The 17157-nt window shown below is 41.9% G+C and overlaps 3 protein-coding genes and 1 long non-coding RNA gene across 6 annotated transcripts in view; 3 read left to right on the top strand and 1 right to left on the bottom strand.

Annotated features, from left to right (window-relative positions):
• The window catches only part of LOC105938223, a 179892-nt gene that overhangs the window by 6686 nt on the left and 156049 nt on the right, over positions 1 to 17157 (bottom strand). Inside the window, exon 28 of one of the 2 annotated variants that reach the window (XM_036151583.1) lies at positions 15719 to 16630. The exons of the other annotated variant lie outside the window; for it this stretch is intronic. Coding sequence (XP_036007476.1) covers positions 16174 to 16630 — 457 coding nt within the window. The 3' untranslated portion in view covers positions 15719 to 16173. Of the gene's footprint in view, positions 1 to 15718; positions 16631 to 17157 lie in introns of those variants that run through there. 2 annotated transcript variants of the gene reach the window in all.
• On the top strand, positions 991 to 3015 carry LOC118567188. The gene is made up of 2 exons (XR_004933529.1): positions 991 to 1175; positions 2496 to 3015. It is a non-coding gene; the product is annotated as an uncharacterized LOC118567188 (long non-coding RNA).
• Positions 4229 to 6025, top strand: LOC105924316 (nuclear factor 7, ovary). The gene is made up of 2 exons (XM_036151634.1): positions 4229 to 4250; positions 4347 to 6025. Exon 2 carries the CDS (start codon positions 4364 to 4366, stop codon positions 5747 to 5749), a length of 1386 nt encoding a protein of 461 aa, XP_036007527.1. The 5' UTR covers positions 4229 to 4250; positions 4347 to 4363; the 3' UTR covers positions 5750 to 6025.
• Positions 11608 to 17157, top strand: part of LOC118567162 (nuclear factor 7, brain-like) — a 55387-nt gene continuing 49837 nt past the window's right edge. Inside the window, exons 1-2 of one of the 2 annotated variants that reach the window (XM_036151615.1) lie at positions 11608 to 11792; positions 11889 to 13399. In XM_036151615.1, the coding sequence (XP_036007508.1) occupies positions 11906 to 13291 (1386 nt within the window). In that variant the 5' untranslated portion in view covers positions 11608 to 11792; positions 11889 to 11905 and the 3' untranslated portion in view covers positions 13292 to 13399. Of the gene's footprint in view, positions 11793 to 11888; positions 13400 to 17157 lie in introns of those variants that run through there. The other variant, XM_036151614.1, reaches the window with a different exon arrangement.

Below are 17157 nucleotides of genomic sequence, written 5' to 3'. Positions count from 1 at the left end.
AGTGACTTGACTACAACACTGGATCCTACAGGTTGGTGAGAAAGTTTCCTCTCTAAGGAAACCCAGCAGGTTGCATCAAGTCTCTCCAAGCAGCATTCACTCCTCCTGAAAGAGCGTAGAGCCACAGTGGACAGTCGTCTGCATTGTTGATGGCTTTGCAGCAATCCCTGATACTGAGCATGCATGAAGCGACAGTGGAGAGGAAAACTCCCCTTTAACAGGGAGGAGAACCTCCAGCAGAACCAGAACCAGGCTCAGTGTGAACGCTCATCTGCCTCGACCCACTGGGGCTTAGAGAAGACAGAGCAGAGACACAGAAAGCACAGAAGCTCACATTGACCCAGGAGTACTTTCTATGTTAGATGGTAATAGAGGATGATCTGCCTCCCCTGATGATGTCACAGCTACACCAGACCAGGTGTACCTTCTATGAAGAGAAAAATGACAGAGAACAAAAAGTTAAAAGCTGAAATAAAAACAAACAATGCAGATTGGAGAGCAGTAGGAGAACTCAGCAGAGTGAGAGAAATAGGCCCAGATGTCCTCCAGCAGCCTAAGCCTATAGCAGCATAACTATAGAGGTAGCTCAGGGTAACATGAGCCACTCTAACTATAAGCTTTGTCAAAAAGGAAAGTTTTAAGATTAGTCTTAAAAGTAGACGGGGTGTCTGCCTCACAGACCAAAACTGGGAGTTGGTTCCACAGGAGAGGAGCCTGATAGCTAAAGGATCTGCCTCCCATTCTACTTTTAGAATGCACTCAGTGCAGCGACTAATATTCCTGCAGGATGAAAGCAGACGGGCCACTTCTAGCTCACTTGCTGTTAAGTTATTTTTGACATTTTATTACCTTTTCAGCTACATGAACAGAACCGGTCAATGTACTTTGGCTCTGTTTAATATCCGATAGAAACGGTACTGGTTGAATTTTGCCAGAAACATCTTTTTTCACGACGTTCATGCAGGAAAAACTTTATACTCAAACTGAATGTGGAGCCATCAGAGCCAGCCCAGTTCAGAGAAGTGACGCTGCCTTTCTCCTGGCCAGGTCCTCCTCCTGACGGTTCGGCGCCTCCTCCTGTCCCCTCGCACCGAGACCCGCTCCTCCACCCGGAGATGATGCGCAGCTCCCAGCGACAGCAGGACATCCTGAGGGGCCTGGCTCAGCTTCGGCAGGTAAGACACACCTGGTTCCGCTTTTAAAACGGGCCGATCTGGCTAACCGCTAACCCTGTGGCTAGTGGTTGGGCCGCGGTGTCGTCAGGACCCGATTGAGGCTGAAACGCTCAACTCACAACACAAGTTAGTGTTTAAAGGTGGGGCTGGACGATAATTCAATAACAGTATAAATCAATCGATAGAAAAAAAAGGTCAATAAAAAGTTCAGTAGAATAACAGTTTTCCTTCCTTTTGCATTCTAGCCATGTAGGTTAATATCATCATTAATTCAATTCAGTTTATTTATATAGCACCAATTCATGAAACATGTCATCTCAAAGCTCTTTCTAAAGTCAAATTCAATCAGATTAAGCTTTTTTTTACTATCGTTACATCCTCCCAACCAATCACAACGCAGACCTAGGAAACTCCGCCCCCTTCAGAGAGTTCTTTGGTGGCGCAGTGGTTAGCGTGCAGGACCCACGTACGGTTGGTTGAATAAAGGGTTCAGTTTGGATTCAGTGTTTGTGTCTTTATCTAAACATAGGTTGCTAAGAAACAGCATAAAATGGCCAGGGCTGCGCTTAAAATATATATTTTTTATCTGTTGATAATTATCGATATCGATCAATAAGATTTGTATTTTATCTATATGTTGTTGTTTTTTTGCTATACCGTCCATCCCTAGATTGAAGTTCTGTTTTGAAATTTTTTAAAAGCAGCTAATTTCCTCACGTTTCTCTATCATATGGTAAAAAAAGTGATGTTATTGCTGAGATATTTTGTGACATAAACTCCTAACCTTCTCGTCTTTCTGTCTTAATTATTGTTTGTTGTTTTACTGCGAAACATTAGAGGATATAAATATTATCCCCTAACAACAGCAGGAAGCTGTGGCATCCGAGGCGCTCCAGGGAGCGCCATCACAGATCCTTCCCCCCCAGCATCACTGCTCCCAGCAAAATGTTTATTTTCCATTACTTTAAATAGCCTGTAGGTTTTAATGCATAAATATGCTTTCATGTTCCTTATATTTAATTAAATCACTTTAATCTGAGTACGCTATTTTTAATAACTAGTTTTGTTCCTTATGTTGTAAATTGGTCCTTTTCATTTTATTTCCACCTTTTGTGTGAATCTACTTAAATTTTTCTGCTGGTTCGTCTGAACCGCCACCCCCAAAAGGAGAAATAAATAATAATGAAGCGTATTTCTATGTAAATTACTCTAAACAGCTGCTATAATGATGATTTTACTGTCTGGACTGCAGCAGAGCGTGAACAGGATCATTAAAACCGGATCAGAACCGCTCAAACACCGGCCGCTGTCTGTTTCCAGGGTCTGTTACGGAAGCAGAGGGAGCTGGAGACGGACCTGAATCCTCTCAGGAGTCGCCACGACAACGAGCAGCGTGCCGCCCCCACGGCTCGCCGCACATGACGCCGCCGGTGACCCGCCGGACCGCGGCAGGAGGCGTGGAGGCGCTAACGAACAGAACCTAAATGCAGTTTTTAAATCAGCTTCCTGCCTGTTTGCAGTCTGTCGTGAAGGTAAAAGCAAAGCAGCGTTTTGAATTAACAATCAGAATCAGAACTTCACCGCTTTTCGGATCATGGGTGCGTAGACGAGACTCGGGAGCTTCCTCCATCAGACACCGACCCGTCTCCAGAACGGCTCCAGCTCAGGTTTCTCTTAACCCGCCGGCACCAGAACGCTGCTGGACCGGTTTGGTTCCTGCTGAACGACCAGCGCCAAGTTCCTAAATGTGCAGTTTAGATTTTATTTATTGGAAATGTAATAAATTATGTGGTTTGTTGATGCCTGATTAAATTAAAGTTGTTTTTCTTTTTTTCTGTGACTCTCTCACATCATTTTATTTCTTTTTTTATGTAACAGTTTGTAGGTCTTTTAGTAAATGGACCCGACCAGCTGTGATTATTATGAAGGAGAGAGTTTGGTGTTTGTCTCGTTTTCAGGCGTTAATAAAATCTGAACACAAATCATCTGGGAAACAAGAAACCTCTGAACTTAACCCAAACAAGTTTGCCGGTACTGCTGGAGGAGCCAGATGGTTGTGAAGGTAAAGGTCCTGTGATTTTTGCCTGAATAGGACAGAGTGGCTCAGCGTAAAGCTTTACTACTTTGCCAGGAAATGGATTTAGGATGATCAAGGGCCGCCATGACCCGCTAAACAGAGGTGGGTAGAGTAGCTAAAGTTCGTACTCAAGTTTTGGTCCATGAGGCAGACACCCCATCTACTTTTAAGACTAAGCTTAAAACTTTCCTTTGTGACAAAGCTAGTCAGAGTGTCTCATGTTACCCTGAGCTACCTCTATAGTTATGCTGCTATAGGCTTAGGCTGCTGGAGGACATCAGGGTCTATTTCTCTCACTCTGCTGAGTTTTCCTACTATTCTACAATTTAAGTTGGTTGTTGTTATTTCAGCTTTTAACTTTTTGTTCTCTGTCATTTTTCTCTTCATAGAAGGTACACCTCGTCTGGTGTTCTGTTAGCTGTGACATCATCAGGGGGGGCAGATCATCCACTATTACCCTCTAACATAGAAAGTACTCCTGGGTCAATGTGAGCTTCTGTGCTTTCTGTGTCTCTGCTCTGTCTTCTCTAAGCCCCAGTGGGTCGAGGCAGATGAGCGTTCACACTGAGCCTGGTTCTGGTTCTGCTGGATGTCACAGCTAACAGAACGCCAGACCAGTTGTACCTACTATCACTATTATCTACATTTGCAAAATTTTATTCAGTTTCTTTTAAATATTTATTTTCATTCAGTATTCTCAGGCTGGTTTAGTTTTTAGGATTTATAAAAAGAAAATATCTGCTGTCACTTGGATAAAAACCTTAAAAAGAAATACCAAAAAGGTTATTTTTATCTGATGTCTGAAAATGAAGGAGAACCTGTTCAGCTGCAAGCAAAGTTAAAATGAAACCTTGGTAGAAAAAAAACAGGTTTAGGCTCCGCCTCTCACCTGACACACCTGAAACAGCCTGGAACCAGTTTTTCATTCCTGTCATAGAGACAAACCAGCAGCTTCGTCTGAGTCCAGGAGAGAAAAGAGGAAACCTCCAACCCTGAAGGTGAGTTGGACCCAGAACATCAATCAGAGTCACTTTGAGGAACGTTAGTAGAGGAGGGAGGAGAACCATGACTGACTGGACCTTCTGTGTTTTCAGCTTCACTCAGAGACTAGATGGCTTCCAGGTTAGAGGAGGATCTCTGCTGTCCGGTCTGTCAGGACGTCTTTAAGGATCCGGTTGTTCTGTCATGTAGCCACAGCTTCTGTAAGGAGTGTCTGAAGAACTGGTGGAGAGAGAAAGCAGCACAAGAGTGTCCAGTTTGTAAGAGAAGATCTTCAAGGAATGAACCACCTTTAAGTCTGGCTCTGAAGAACCTGTGTGAGACCTTCCTACAGCAGAGAGACCAGAGAGCTTCAGAGGATCTCTGCAGTCTGCACTCTGAGAAACTCAAACTCTTCTGTCTGGACCATCAGCAGCCAGTGTGTCTCGTCTGCAGAGATTCAGGGAAACACACCAACCACAGATTCAGACCCATTGATGAAGCTGCTGAGGATCACAAGAAGAACCTTCAGGAAACTCTGGAACCTTTAAAAAAGAACCTGAATCTCAGGAAGAAAGTTCTAGAGGAGTTTGATCAGACAACAGAACACATGAAGGTCCAGGCCCGACACACAGAGAGGCTGATTAAGGAGCAGTTTAAGAAGCTTCATCAGTTTCTAGCAGAGGAAGAGGAGGCCAGGCTGGCTGCACTGAGGGAAGAAGAGGGGCAGAAGAGTAGGATGATGAAGGAGAAGATGGAGGCTCTGAGCAGAGAGATAGCAGCTCTTTCAGACACAGTCAGAGCCACAGAGGAGGAGCTGAGAGCTGAAGACGTCTCATTCCTGCACAACTACAAGGCTGCAGTGGAAAGAGTCCAGCGCTGCCCCCTGCTGGAGGATCCACAGCTGCCCTCAGGAGCTCTGATAGACCAGGCCAAACATCTGGGCAACCTGGCCTTCAACATCTGGAGCAACATGGAGAACATGATCTCCTACACTCCTCTCATCCTGGACCCAAACACTGCTGATCCAGAACTCATCCCATCTGAAGATCTGACCAGTTTGACTGTAGGAGAGGAACAGCAGCTTCCTGATAATCCAGAGAGGTTTGGGTCAGAGGATGGTGTCCTGAGTTCTGAGGGCTTCAACTCAGGGAACCACAGCTGGGATGTTGATGTTGGAGACAGTGAATACTGGGCAGTTGGTGTGATAGAAGAGTCTGTCCAGAGGAAGGGAGACATAGAGTCTGGATTGTTGATTCTAGAGTTCTGTGACGGTGAATACTCAGCAGAGTCTCCTTCATCTCCTTCCATGGTTCTCTCAGTCCAGAAGAAGCTCCAGAGGATCAGAGTGAATCTGGACTGGGACAGAGGAAAGCTGTCCTTCTCTGATCTGGACACTAACTCGCACATACACACCTTCACACACACCTTCACTGACAAGATGTTTCCATACTTCGACACTGACGATAAAGTAAAAATGCTACCGATGAAGATCTCAGTGAGCAAACAGCAGCTCTGATGTTCTCAGCATGAAGAACACAAAGTCCAGAAGAAACCTTGATGATCTGATTGAAACTCAGTGATTTTAAACAGAATCTCTGAGCTTTTTATTCTGAATTACTTTGAATTTAAACTTAGTTCTTGGGTTATTTTATATTTTGGGTTATTAATCAGATTTATTTGTAGGTTAATAATTATTGAAATGTTTAATAAAATGTACTGGATTTTATTTAGGGGATTTAAAGGGAAGAGTCCTGAATGTAAATGCATGCCACACTTTTCAGATATTTGTTTTTACATTTTTATTTTTGCTCCACTTAATAAAATCTCAGCAGATTTATTGACATTTATGTTTTTAATGCTGCAAAACGTGGAAAAGTTAAAGGGGGATGAACTCTTCTGCAGGACGCTGGATGTGAAGCTGAATAGTTTTTATAGTAAATGTCAAATTATTGAGAAAAAAATGTATACATTTTATTAACAAAATGGAATGACTCTGGTGCAAAGCCATGTCTTGTGTAAATAAACAAGTAGCTTTATACTTTGGAATAATAATCAATAACGAAGAAAATCTATTAGCATTTAAACATCCTGTGGATGCACACTTGACATGCATCAGGATCGCCTTCTGTTATTTTGATGCATTTCCTTAACATTTAGATTTTTTTGCTCAGTATTTGAACTTTATTCTATTAGAAAACGAAAAAATAACTACCAGGTTTGTTTTCCTTGGGTGATCCAGAAACTCCTTCGTGGCCGATTTTAATAATTTTTTTTGCAAATCAACTAAGACTAAACAAACTAACGGCCCACACACATAAAAGAAGAGTTTTACTCTTTTTATTCAGCTTAATTAGAACCAAAAAGTCCACCTTCTCCTATCATTTAAAGTAAATTGAGTTATTTACCATATAAAACTTTGTTCAGAAAATAATAAAGTTTATATCTTGTCTGTTTACAATATTAATTTGTTTCTAGTCACGCTGATGACCAAATATTATATATTTGCAAAATATTACTACAGTCACATCTCTTAATTTGCTCCGTTAACGCTGCTGTTGTTCAATAAAGTTTGGTTCAAAGAAATGGAGAAGAAATTGATGCGGCTGCCGCTGATTGGCCCGTCCACGCATCATGCGACCCGGAAGTGAAGTGATGCGTTTGTGTGGAGTGGAGGACTAGTCCAGGTTCTTCGGTGTTCGGGTGAATTTTCTCCGGACTTGATGGAGAGACGTTAAACAAACTGAAGTATCTGGACGCTTATCCCAAAACTCTGGAGTAGTGATGGTCAATGAGGCGTTATGAAGCGTTTAGACACGTTGCCAAACTGTATTGATACTGTGTAACTAAATACTGACACCTGCTGGACGTTAAAAATCCCTACAGGCAACCTAGTTTACAGACTTAACTGACACTGATTGATGACCTAGTATACACAATAATACAACTTAAGTCATTGTGTGTTGCATTGTATTATTTCATATTTTCATTTCAATTTAAAATATCTTTGATTTTTTTTTTTTTTTTAGATACAGTCAATAAAGTATGTGAACCTGTATCATAACGTAATAACCTCTGAGTAAACATGTTGTGAATGAGGATGCTTGTGGACTGGCTTTTTTTTTTTTTGACAAAATTTAATAAAAAAAAAAAAAGAAGTTGTTTCAACGTTTTGATATTAAGTCTGTTACGCTTTTTTGATATCACTTCTCCAGCTGTAGAAAACAGCCGCTCACACACAGATGACACTGGAGTGCAGAGAAATTGTAATGAAAAGCGGAAGAGGTTTGGACAGACTGTCTTTTGGTTTTTCCAGTCTATCATAGGATCTTGGGACCCTCTGCTAAGTATCTATGCACCTCCTGGATGGTATCAGCTGTGGCACTTTGGGTCTGCCTGCCCACTTCAATGTTAAGATGTTGCCAAATGTTATGTAAAAAGAACAAAGTGGCATTTTAGTACATGATTTATAAACAACAAACTGCTCAATAACATGCCTGAAGTAGGGGCAGACAGCTTTTGTGAAGATGGTCCTGGCTGGGGCTCATTTGGGGTCGTCAGATAATTTATTTCAATATTCTCAGCCGCACATCGCTTTTCAAACACAACGAAAGAACGCTCTCAGTTCTGAACAATTTCTTTGTGCTGCTCTTCATTTTTATGCCAACGGCAGCTTTTTAATAACGTAGGAGATGCAGAATTTTTTTCAGAGGCAACTGTATGTTGCGCTGTCAGAAATGTTACTCAGTTATAGTTTAAAGGTGTTCCAGAATGAAAGCAATAATTTATTCTGTATCACATTTTGGCCCTTCCAGCTCTAATTTTCCATTCTATATAGTCTATGTGGTAATATAAAGCGAGGTTGGCACAAATTAAACACCTACAAGATAATCAGTGTCAACTCATTGTTAGAAGGATTGGTGAACAATGGCAAAAAGATGAGCATATCAGTTATTTCAATAACACACACCATCCCGTCGTGTTGAATATAGCCAATTAATGCTTTAGTTGAGTACCGTTAAAAATAAGGAAACTTTTAACTTAACCTTACCTGGTTAAGCTGTACTTTATCATGATTTGCTGCCATGTCATTTCAATGTTTTTAGTAATCAATGCCCCCCCCCCCCCCGCCCCCCACATACTCCCCCTTTAGTGTTGAACGAGTGAAGTGTGAGAAAACGGCTTTAATTCTCCATCACATAACGTTTATATTGCGCATGCATTAACTTTTTCAACAATTCTCTCTTGAGGTTTTCAGCAGCAACGGCGTTGTTTCTTATCGTTTAATATCATCCATATGCCTTCTTTAAAGATTTCTAATTTTACTCGCAGGATATGCACACTTCCAAGCTTTTTTCCTGTCGTTGCCATGGTGAATCACCTTGTTTGCGTTCCAGTGATCGGGCGTTTTTCATGCTCACGTTCAAGTCATGGTTGATCAGACGCTGTTTTCTTTAGTTACCTGACTTATATCATCTGTTCTGAAACCAGAAACGCTGAATATGACAGTGATGTAGAACTACTCAGAGTAGCAGCTTTTCTACTCAGTGTAGATTTTTGCTGAAACGGAGCTCAGATGTCCTCCAGTAGCCTAAGCCTATAGCAGCATAACTATAGATGTAGCCCAGGGTAACATGAGCCACTTTAACTAGAAGCTTTGCTGAAAAGGAAAGTTTTACGCTGCAAAAACGGAACTAAAACTAAGTAACATTTTCTTATGAGTGTATTTGTCCTTGATTTGAGCGGTAAATAAGATTATCTGCCAATGGAATAAGATTTTTGCACTTAAAACAGGAACAATCCATCTCCATCATCTTACTTCAAGTGCAGGATGTCTATCTTATTTTAGGGGTCAAAATACTCATTCTATTGGCAGATAATCTTATTTACCTGCTCACACCTAGGACAAGAACACACATTTTAAGAACATTTTACTTATTTTTAGGTCAGTTTTTGCAGTGTAAGCTTAGTCTAAAAAGTAGATGGGGTGTCTGCCTCACGGACCAAAACTGTGAGTTGGTTCCACAGGAGAGGAGCCTGATAGCTAATGGATCTGCCTCCCATTCTACTTTTAGAGACTCTAGGAACCACCAGCAGACCTGCAGTCTAAGAGCGAAGTGCTCTGTTAAATCAGAAGTGCTCTGTTAAATCAGAAGTGCTCTGTTAAATCAGGCACGCTTTGAACATTTTTGCTTTAAATTCAGTCGACATGAGAAGCATGTGGACCGAAGTAGTCTGGTCATGAGTTCATCCTGTAATGGGTGGGTTGTGATAAGATTGGGTTTTACCGGGCTGCTGTTACATGTCTATTAAAAACCCATCTTTCCCAGTTCCGGATTTGGCTATAAATGAGGAAACATTGATCAAGAGGTAGAACAGTGTAATATGCATATTTAATTCATAGAAATTAAATATGGAGAAAGAGTCTTACATTACCAATCAAGATGTTTTCCCGCACGGTGGAGAAGTCTGTCTAACTTTAAAAAGTCTGAACACATTTTTTTAAGGGTGAGACCATCCCATGTTTTTAGGAGGAGGGGAAAATCTGTTTTGAACAAAGGAATTATTTTTCTGACCAATAAAACTCCATGTTTATCTTACGCTGGAGCAGGGAGAGACAGACACCACTCTGCTTTCCTCAGTAACCCCAACTAAGATATATTTTTTAATTCTTAACAGTTGCCAGTTCAAATCTGCCTCAGTCAGTCACGGCTACAATGTAGCTCACCACCATCAGCGTGTGAATGAATGACTGAATGTAGTGTAAAGAGCTATAGAAGTGCAGGCCATGTACCATTGGTGGAAGATAACTATATTCAAATCGCTGTTTCTTTTAATTAACATGTGGGATAAATTACAATCCTGTCAACTTTTACTGTTTTATGACCCTACAATAACACTTCAGAGGCTAGACTGTGTCTTCACTTTTTATGTTTTTATGAGCTCCCATGGTAATATAGGAAAATGTAAGATATGCGCTCATGTCAGAATCAGACATACTTTAATAATCCCATAGGAAATTACTTTCGGTACATGCTCCAAATATACACACATTTATATATATATATATATATATATATATATATATATATATATATATATATATATATATATATATATATATATACACTTATGTATAACTATAAATCCTAGTAAAGTGATGGTGACTTGCGCAAGAGTGGGTGTTAGGATAACTGAGGGAGGCATTGTAAAGATTGATAGCCATAGGCAGGAATGATTTCCTGTGGCGCTCAGTGGTGCATCTGGGTAAGAGGAGTCTTACCATAAAGGAGCTCATCTGCTGGGTCATTGTGTCATGGAGAGGGTGTGAGACATTGTCTAAGATGGACTGAAGCCTGGACAGCATCCTCCTCTCTACCACTGTCTGCCGTCAGTGTCCAGCTTCTCCCCCACAACATCCCCCGTCCTCCTGATCACTTTGTTCAATCTGTTGTTGTCGGGTTGTCGGCAGCCCACAGCCCACTGCCCCAGCATGTGACAGCAAAGAAGAGCGTGCCGGCAACAACAGACTCATAAAATATCCTCAACAGCGTAAGAGTCGGCTTTGACCCTTTTTGTAGACCGCCTCAGTGTTTCTAGTCCAGTCAAGCTTATTGTTAAAGTATACTCCAAGGTACTTTATACTCCTCCACAGTGTCTACAGGGACCCCCTGGATGGAAAAAGGGGTCACATGTGTAATGAGTAAATATGTGATACATGCAATAAACATGTAGAGAATAATAAAAATAACTCTAACAAACTTTAAGAAGCGTTTGTTTCTTAAAGAAAAACAATAACATCAAACTCCTGCCATTCCACTGTTCTGAAAGCTTGAGGCCACCAGATCATTCTTCTCTCTGACTGGTTGACTGGAGAGACTCCTGGACTCATGTGGAGGCCAAAGGTTCTGTGGGTTCCTCCAGGCTTAGCTCCTCTCAGGTTGTAAAGCTGCACATTGTGATGCTGATGGTTGCTTCATGCTCGACTGACGGATCTTTGGACCTCTATTGTTACACATCTTTAAACTGCTGCATCTAAAGCTTCTGATTATATTTTCATTTCTGCAGCTCAGTTGGGGAGGTTCTTCTGGGAGTGCTCGCTCCCCTTCCTAGGGCTGAACACCCATCGCTCCTCTGGGGGTTTGCCTCCTTATGCAGATCTGTAGGAGCTATGGGGGCTTCTTCCCATTCTATATCACTATTATCTACATTTGCAACATTATTAAGTTTCCTTTGAAAATTTATTTTCCTTCAGTATTCTCAAGCTGGTTTAGTTTTTAGGATTTATAAAAAGAAAATATCTGCTGTCACTTGGACAAAAACCATAAAAAGAAATACCAAAAAGGTTGTTTTTATCTGATGTCTGAAAATGAAGGAGAACCTGTTCAGCTGCAAGCAAAGTTAAAATGAAACCTTGGTAGAAAAAAAAAACAGGTTTAAGCTCCGCCTCTCACCTAACACACCTGAAACAGCCTGGAACCAGTTTTCATTCCTGTCATAGAGACAAACCAGCAGCTTCATCTGAGTCCAGGAGAAAAAAGAGGAAACCTCCAACCCTGAAGGTGAGTTGGACCCAGAACATCAATCAGAGTCACTTTGAGGAACGTTAGTAGAGGAGGGAGGAGAACCATGACTGACTGGACCTTCTGTGTTTTCAGCTTCACTCAGAGACTAAATGGCTTCCAGGTTAGAGGAGGATCTCTGCTGTCCGGTCTGTCAGGATGTCTTTAAGGATCCGGTTGTTCTGTCATGTAGCCACAGCTTCTGTAAGGAGTGTCTGAAGAACTGGTGGAGAGAGAAACCAGCACAAGAGTGTCCAGTTTGTAAGAGGAGATCTTCTAAGGAGGAACCACCTTTAAACCTGGTTCTGAAGAACCTGTGTGAGACCTTCCTACAGCAAAGAGACCAGAGAGCTTCAGAGGATCTCTGCAGTCTGCACTCTGAGAAACTCAAACTCTTCTGTCTGGACCATCAGCAGCCAGTGTGTCTCGTCTGCAGAGATTCAGGGAAACACACCAAGCACAGATTCAGACCCATCGATGAAGCTGCTGAAGATCACAAGAAGAACCTTCAGGAAACTCTGGAACCTTTAAAGAAGAACCTGGAGCTCAGGAAGAAAGTTCTAGAGGAGTTTGATCAGACAGCAGAACACATGAAGGTCCAGGCCCGACACACAGAGAGGCGGATTAAGGAGCAGTTTAAGAAGCTTCATCAGTTTCTAGCAGAGGAAGAGGAGGCCAGGCTGGCTGCACTGAGGGAGGAAGAGGAGCAGAAGAGTGGGATGATGAAGGAGAAGATGGAGGCTCTGAGCAGAGAGATGGCAGCTCTTTCAGACACAGTCAGAGCCACAGAGGAGGAGCTAAGAGCTGAAGACGTCTCATTCCTGCTCAACTACAAGGCTGCAGTGGAAAGAGTCCAGCGCTGCCCCCTGCTGGATGATCCACAGCTGCCCTCAGGAGCTCTGATAGACCAGGCCAAACATCTGGGCAACCTGGCCTTCAACATCTGGAGCAACATGGAGAACATGGTCTCCTACACTCCTCTCATCCTGGACCCAAACACTGCTTATTCAGAACTCATCCTGTCTGAAGATCTGACCAATTTGACTAAAGGAGAGAAACAGCAGCTTCCTGATAATCCAGAGAGGTTTGGGTTTGAGTGGTCTGTCCTGAGTTCTAAGGGCTTCAACTCAGGGAACCACAGCTGGGATGTTGATGTTGGAGACAGAAAAGGCTGGGAGGTTGGCGTGATAGCAGAGTCTGTCCAGAAGAAGAGAAGAATAGAGTCTGGATTGTTGGTTCTACAGTTCTATGGAGGTAAATACTACGCACGGTCTCCTCCATCTCCTCGCATGGTTCTCTCAGTCCAGAAGAAGCTCCAGAGGATCAGAGTGAATCTGGACTGGGACAGAGGAAAGCTGTCCTTCTCTGATCTGGACACTAACTCACACATACACACCTTCACACACACCTTCACTGACAAGATGTTTCCTTACTTCAGCATTGCGGGTACAGTAAAAATCCTACCGATGAAGATCTCAGTGAGCAAACAGCAGCTCTGATGTTCTCAGCATGAAGAACACAAAGTCTAGATGAAACCTTGATGATCTGATTGAAACTCAGTGATTTTAAACATGATCTTGGAGCTTTTTATTCTGAATTACTTTGAATTTAAATTAATTCTTGGGTTACTTTATATTTTGGTTATTAACCAGATTTATTTGTAGGTTAATAATTAATTGAAATGTTTAATAAAATTCACTGGATTTTATTTAGGGGATTTAGAGGGAAGAGTCCTGAATGTAAATGCATGCCACACTTTTCAGATATTTGTTTTTACATTTTCATTTTGCTCCACTTATTAAAATCTCAGCAGATTTATTGACATTTATGTTTTTAATGCTGCAAAACGTGGAAAAGGTAAAGGGGGATGAACTCTTCTGCAGGACACTGGATGTGAAGCTGAATAGTTTTTATAGTAAAAGTCAAATTAAAGAGAAAAAATGCATACATTTTATTATTAAAATGGATGACTCTGGATGAAACAGTTCTACCGTTTCATCCTCCCACACTGGTTACAACGTCCCGTGTTATAAGTTTGTATTTTAAAAAGTATAAAAAAGTATAGTAATAAAATTAGGTTCCTGCCCTTTTAATCCTCTAAAACATAGGTCAAACAGACTGAAGGCAATTTATCCGGCGCAAAAGAGCCAAAAAAGGCATATGTCATAATGTAGAGGCATATATCCTTTTAAATTGTATAAAGTGGCTAAAACTGGGCCGAATGTTGATTTTTTTAAACCGTGTAGTAACATCATCCCGCCACTAGATGTCAGTTTTCCCATAACTTTAAACAATGTCCAGAAATGTCCAAAAAGAGAAAAAGTGATTCAGAATGACGATTTTAAAGTGTAACTCACCCCATATGAACCTATTTGGGCAGATAAACTGTATAAACTGGGACTAAGGTGCTAATTTTGTTTATATTTCCACATCATCCACACAGGTGCAACCGGCCCTTTTTAATGACTTCATGATTACGGAGCGTCCCAATGTAGAAATTGGTTTGACCCGCCTGCTCTAAAACCATCTTCCTGTTCTTCATCTTTTCTCCAATCCTTTCTTCAGTTTTTGATTAATATTTTTTATTTATTCACCAATTTACTTTTATCTACTGTAAAGTTCCTCCTCTAGTTGGCTGATTAAAACCATTTGTGTGACAGAGCGGCAACTACTGTACAGGAGTGACCTGGTATTTTGACACGTCAGTCATCTGTCACGTACTAAAGTGTATGTCTTTTAATAAAACATGTTTACTTTCTCTTCAACTTTTACTCAAACTTTGGTGCTGTAAAAACCGCATTGAAATAAAATTCATAGAAATTGGCCTAATACAGGAAGTGTTTTTTAAAGACTGACCCAAACCCTTTTTTTATTGCTGAAATAGACTATTTTGTCTCAATGGACTCGCAAAGAATTTGCAAACTGTATGACCATCTTTTAATGAGAAGAAAATCTGACTAATTTGTTTAATTAAATACCGCATGCGCCCATATTTTGTGGAGCAGGTCAGAAAACAATTTTAAATCACAACACTTTGTTTGGTTGATTTTAGTTTGTTTTTAAAGTGGATTTCTGGCCCTCCAGTACTTTTGACTTGACAATTATGGCCCCTGGTCTGTATTTCCTTCAGGGGGAGACCAGGGAACGAACGCCATCTGCGAATAAACAGTCTCTCCGCTAAGCTGGAGCAAACATGGACCCGTTTCCTCAAGTCTTTTTGATAATATAGTTTTAGGCAGTATTGTATAAAGTACTGAAATCTCGGAGTCAAGTAAAAGTATAAGTACCTCTCCAAAATATGACTTTGGTAAAAGTCCAAGTCACTGACTGTAATGAGTAACTAAACCAAACATTGAAAATCTATCGGAGTAAAAGTATGCAATTTAGTTCAGAAATATAGTGAAGTAAAAGTAAAAGTTATCAAAAAATGTATACTCGAGAAAAGTATAAAGTACTCCAAAATATACTTAAGTACAGTAGTGAAGTATTTTTACTTTGTTACTATACAACCCTGGTTTTAGGAGAAACTTTTGCCCCTCTCTGGTTTCTAGCTAGTATCGATGGTTTCCAACAGCGACTGATTTTTCAGTCTCCTTTAAAGTAACTATAGTCTTAGAGGAAATGTACTTTAAAGTCTGTGTATTTTGGATATTTTTGGCGGTTCCGCCGTGTTTCTGCAGAATCTGGGGTCACCTCTGCACACATCATACGACCCGTCTCTCTCTCACAGACGCATCCTCACGGCACGCATTCACTGCAACTCTGAACAAAACACGACGCCCCTGGGTTTTTCTTTTTCATGTGATTTTAATACAAAAACCTGTTATAGAATAAAAAAAAAAAACATAAAAACCGACATAAGTTAAAACTGTTCGCTGCAGCGACGGAACCGCAGCAGCTCCCAGCGAAACAAACCAAACGATTACTTTTTTTTTTTTTAGTGTCCACTGGAAGACGTAAGGCAACCTGATCCGCCGGCGACTGGAACCATCAGAACTCGCAGGTTTCCGTCTCCGATCGGAACCAGAGGCTCCTGGTTCCGATCGACGCAGAAGTCAGTCAGTCAGTCAGGGTTAAAAAGTTTCACTTTTTTACATGTGGCTAAATATTTACACGAGCTCCATTAGTGTCGATGCTGATTCTTCTGGACTGACTTCCTAAAATGATCCGGACTGGTTCTGGTTGCTGTAAGCAGTCGTGGCTGAAACCCTCGGCTCGTTTAAGATAATAATAATAAGAAGAAGAAGAAGATGCTGTGTCTGTTTTGGGTTCCACCTGCAGTCTCTTACAACCTTTGACTGAACCCAGACTCTGCTGCTCTGCTGACGGCCGGTTCTGCTGGTTCTGGTGGTTCTGATGGAGAACGCCTCCCTACATTCTGTTAAAACCTCCTCCCGGCCGGGCCGCCCCTGTACACGTTTCCGCCCGGACCTGCAGGACCGTAGAACCCCCCCAGGAGGTCCATCCCAGTCTGCTGGAAGCCCCAGACCAGGGGATTGCCTGTCGGGCCCAACCCACCCGGCCAGAGCTGCGGGTGGGGCAAGAGGCCCCTCAGTCCTCCCAGAGGCCGCAGGGGCCCCAGTAAGGGTCCTGGGTGGAAATGCTGGCCGTGGACCTGAGGCAGGTGTGGTGTGGGCCGAAGGCCGACACCCGGCTGGGGCGGCACGCCGTACGGCCGGATCTGGGCCGGCTGCTTCTGCTGGAGGTTCTGCGCGGTCTGAGCGGGCTTCGGGTCGTGATCCCGACACATCAAGACGGGGATTCTGGACTCTGGGTCGCTGCTGCTCTGTGGAGCCGCTCCTGCGCTCGCTGGCTGCTCCTGGTCGGGCTGGGAAGTTCTGGAGGGGAAATGACGAGAACATTAATATCGAAAGATTAATATCGATGTTTTTAAAAACGATTTAATATTGATATTCTAGCTTTCAATATCGATATACCTCCCAACCCCTAGGGGGTGTTATTACAGCCATTACTGTTCTCAGCGAGGACGAACAAGTGAGACGAATTTTACAGCACGGCCGACAGGATTTTAGAAGCTCCTTCGTCCCTAAAATCAGACGTTTGGCACATTTTTGGTTTCTGTGATACGTTAAATGCATTGAACCAAATGCACTTTATATTCCTGTTAATATATCAGTGTTCAATGAATTGATCATAAACTTAATATTTGGCTGGTTTTGGTGATTGAATGACCTTGGGCATTAATTTGAAAGTAATAAATATCGATATTGGAGTCAAATCAAATCAAGCTGAGCTATATAGTGAATCGTATCGGCTCATCCTAGATGATACCCAGCCCTGGTGAACAGGTTGATCCAGGAAGGTCATTCCGAATCTTCACTCCTAGGATTTATTAAATTATTTA

The sequence above is a fragment of the Fundulus heteroclitus genome, chromosome 20, assembly GCF_011125445.2.
Source record: "Fundulus heteroclitus isolate FHET01 chromosome 20, MU-UCD_Fhet_4.1, whole genome shotgun sequence".
Classification (NCBI taxonomy): Eukaryota; Metazoa; Chordata; class Actinopteri; order Cyprinodontiformes; family Fundulidae; genus Fundulus; species Fundulus heteroclitus.
This window is presented reverse-complemented; position numbering and strand designations above follow the sequence as displayed.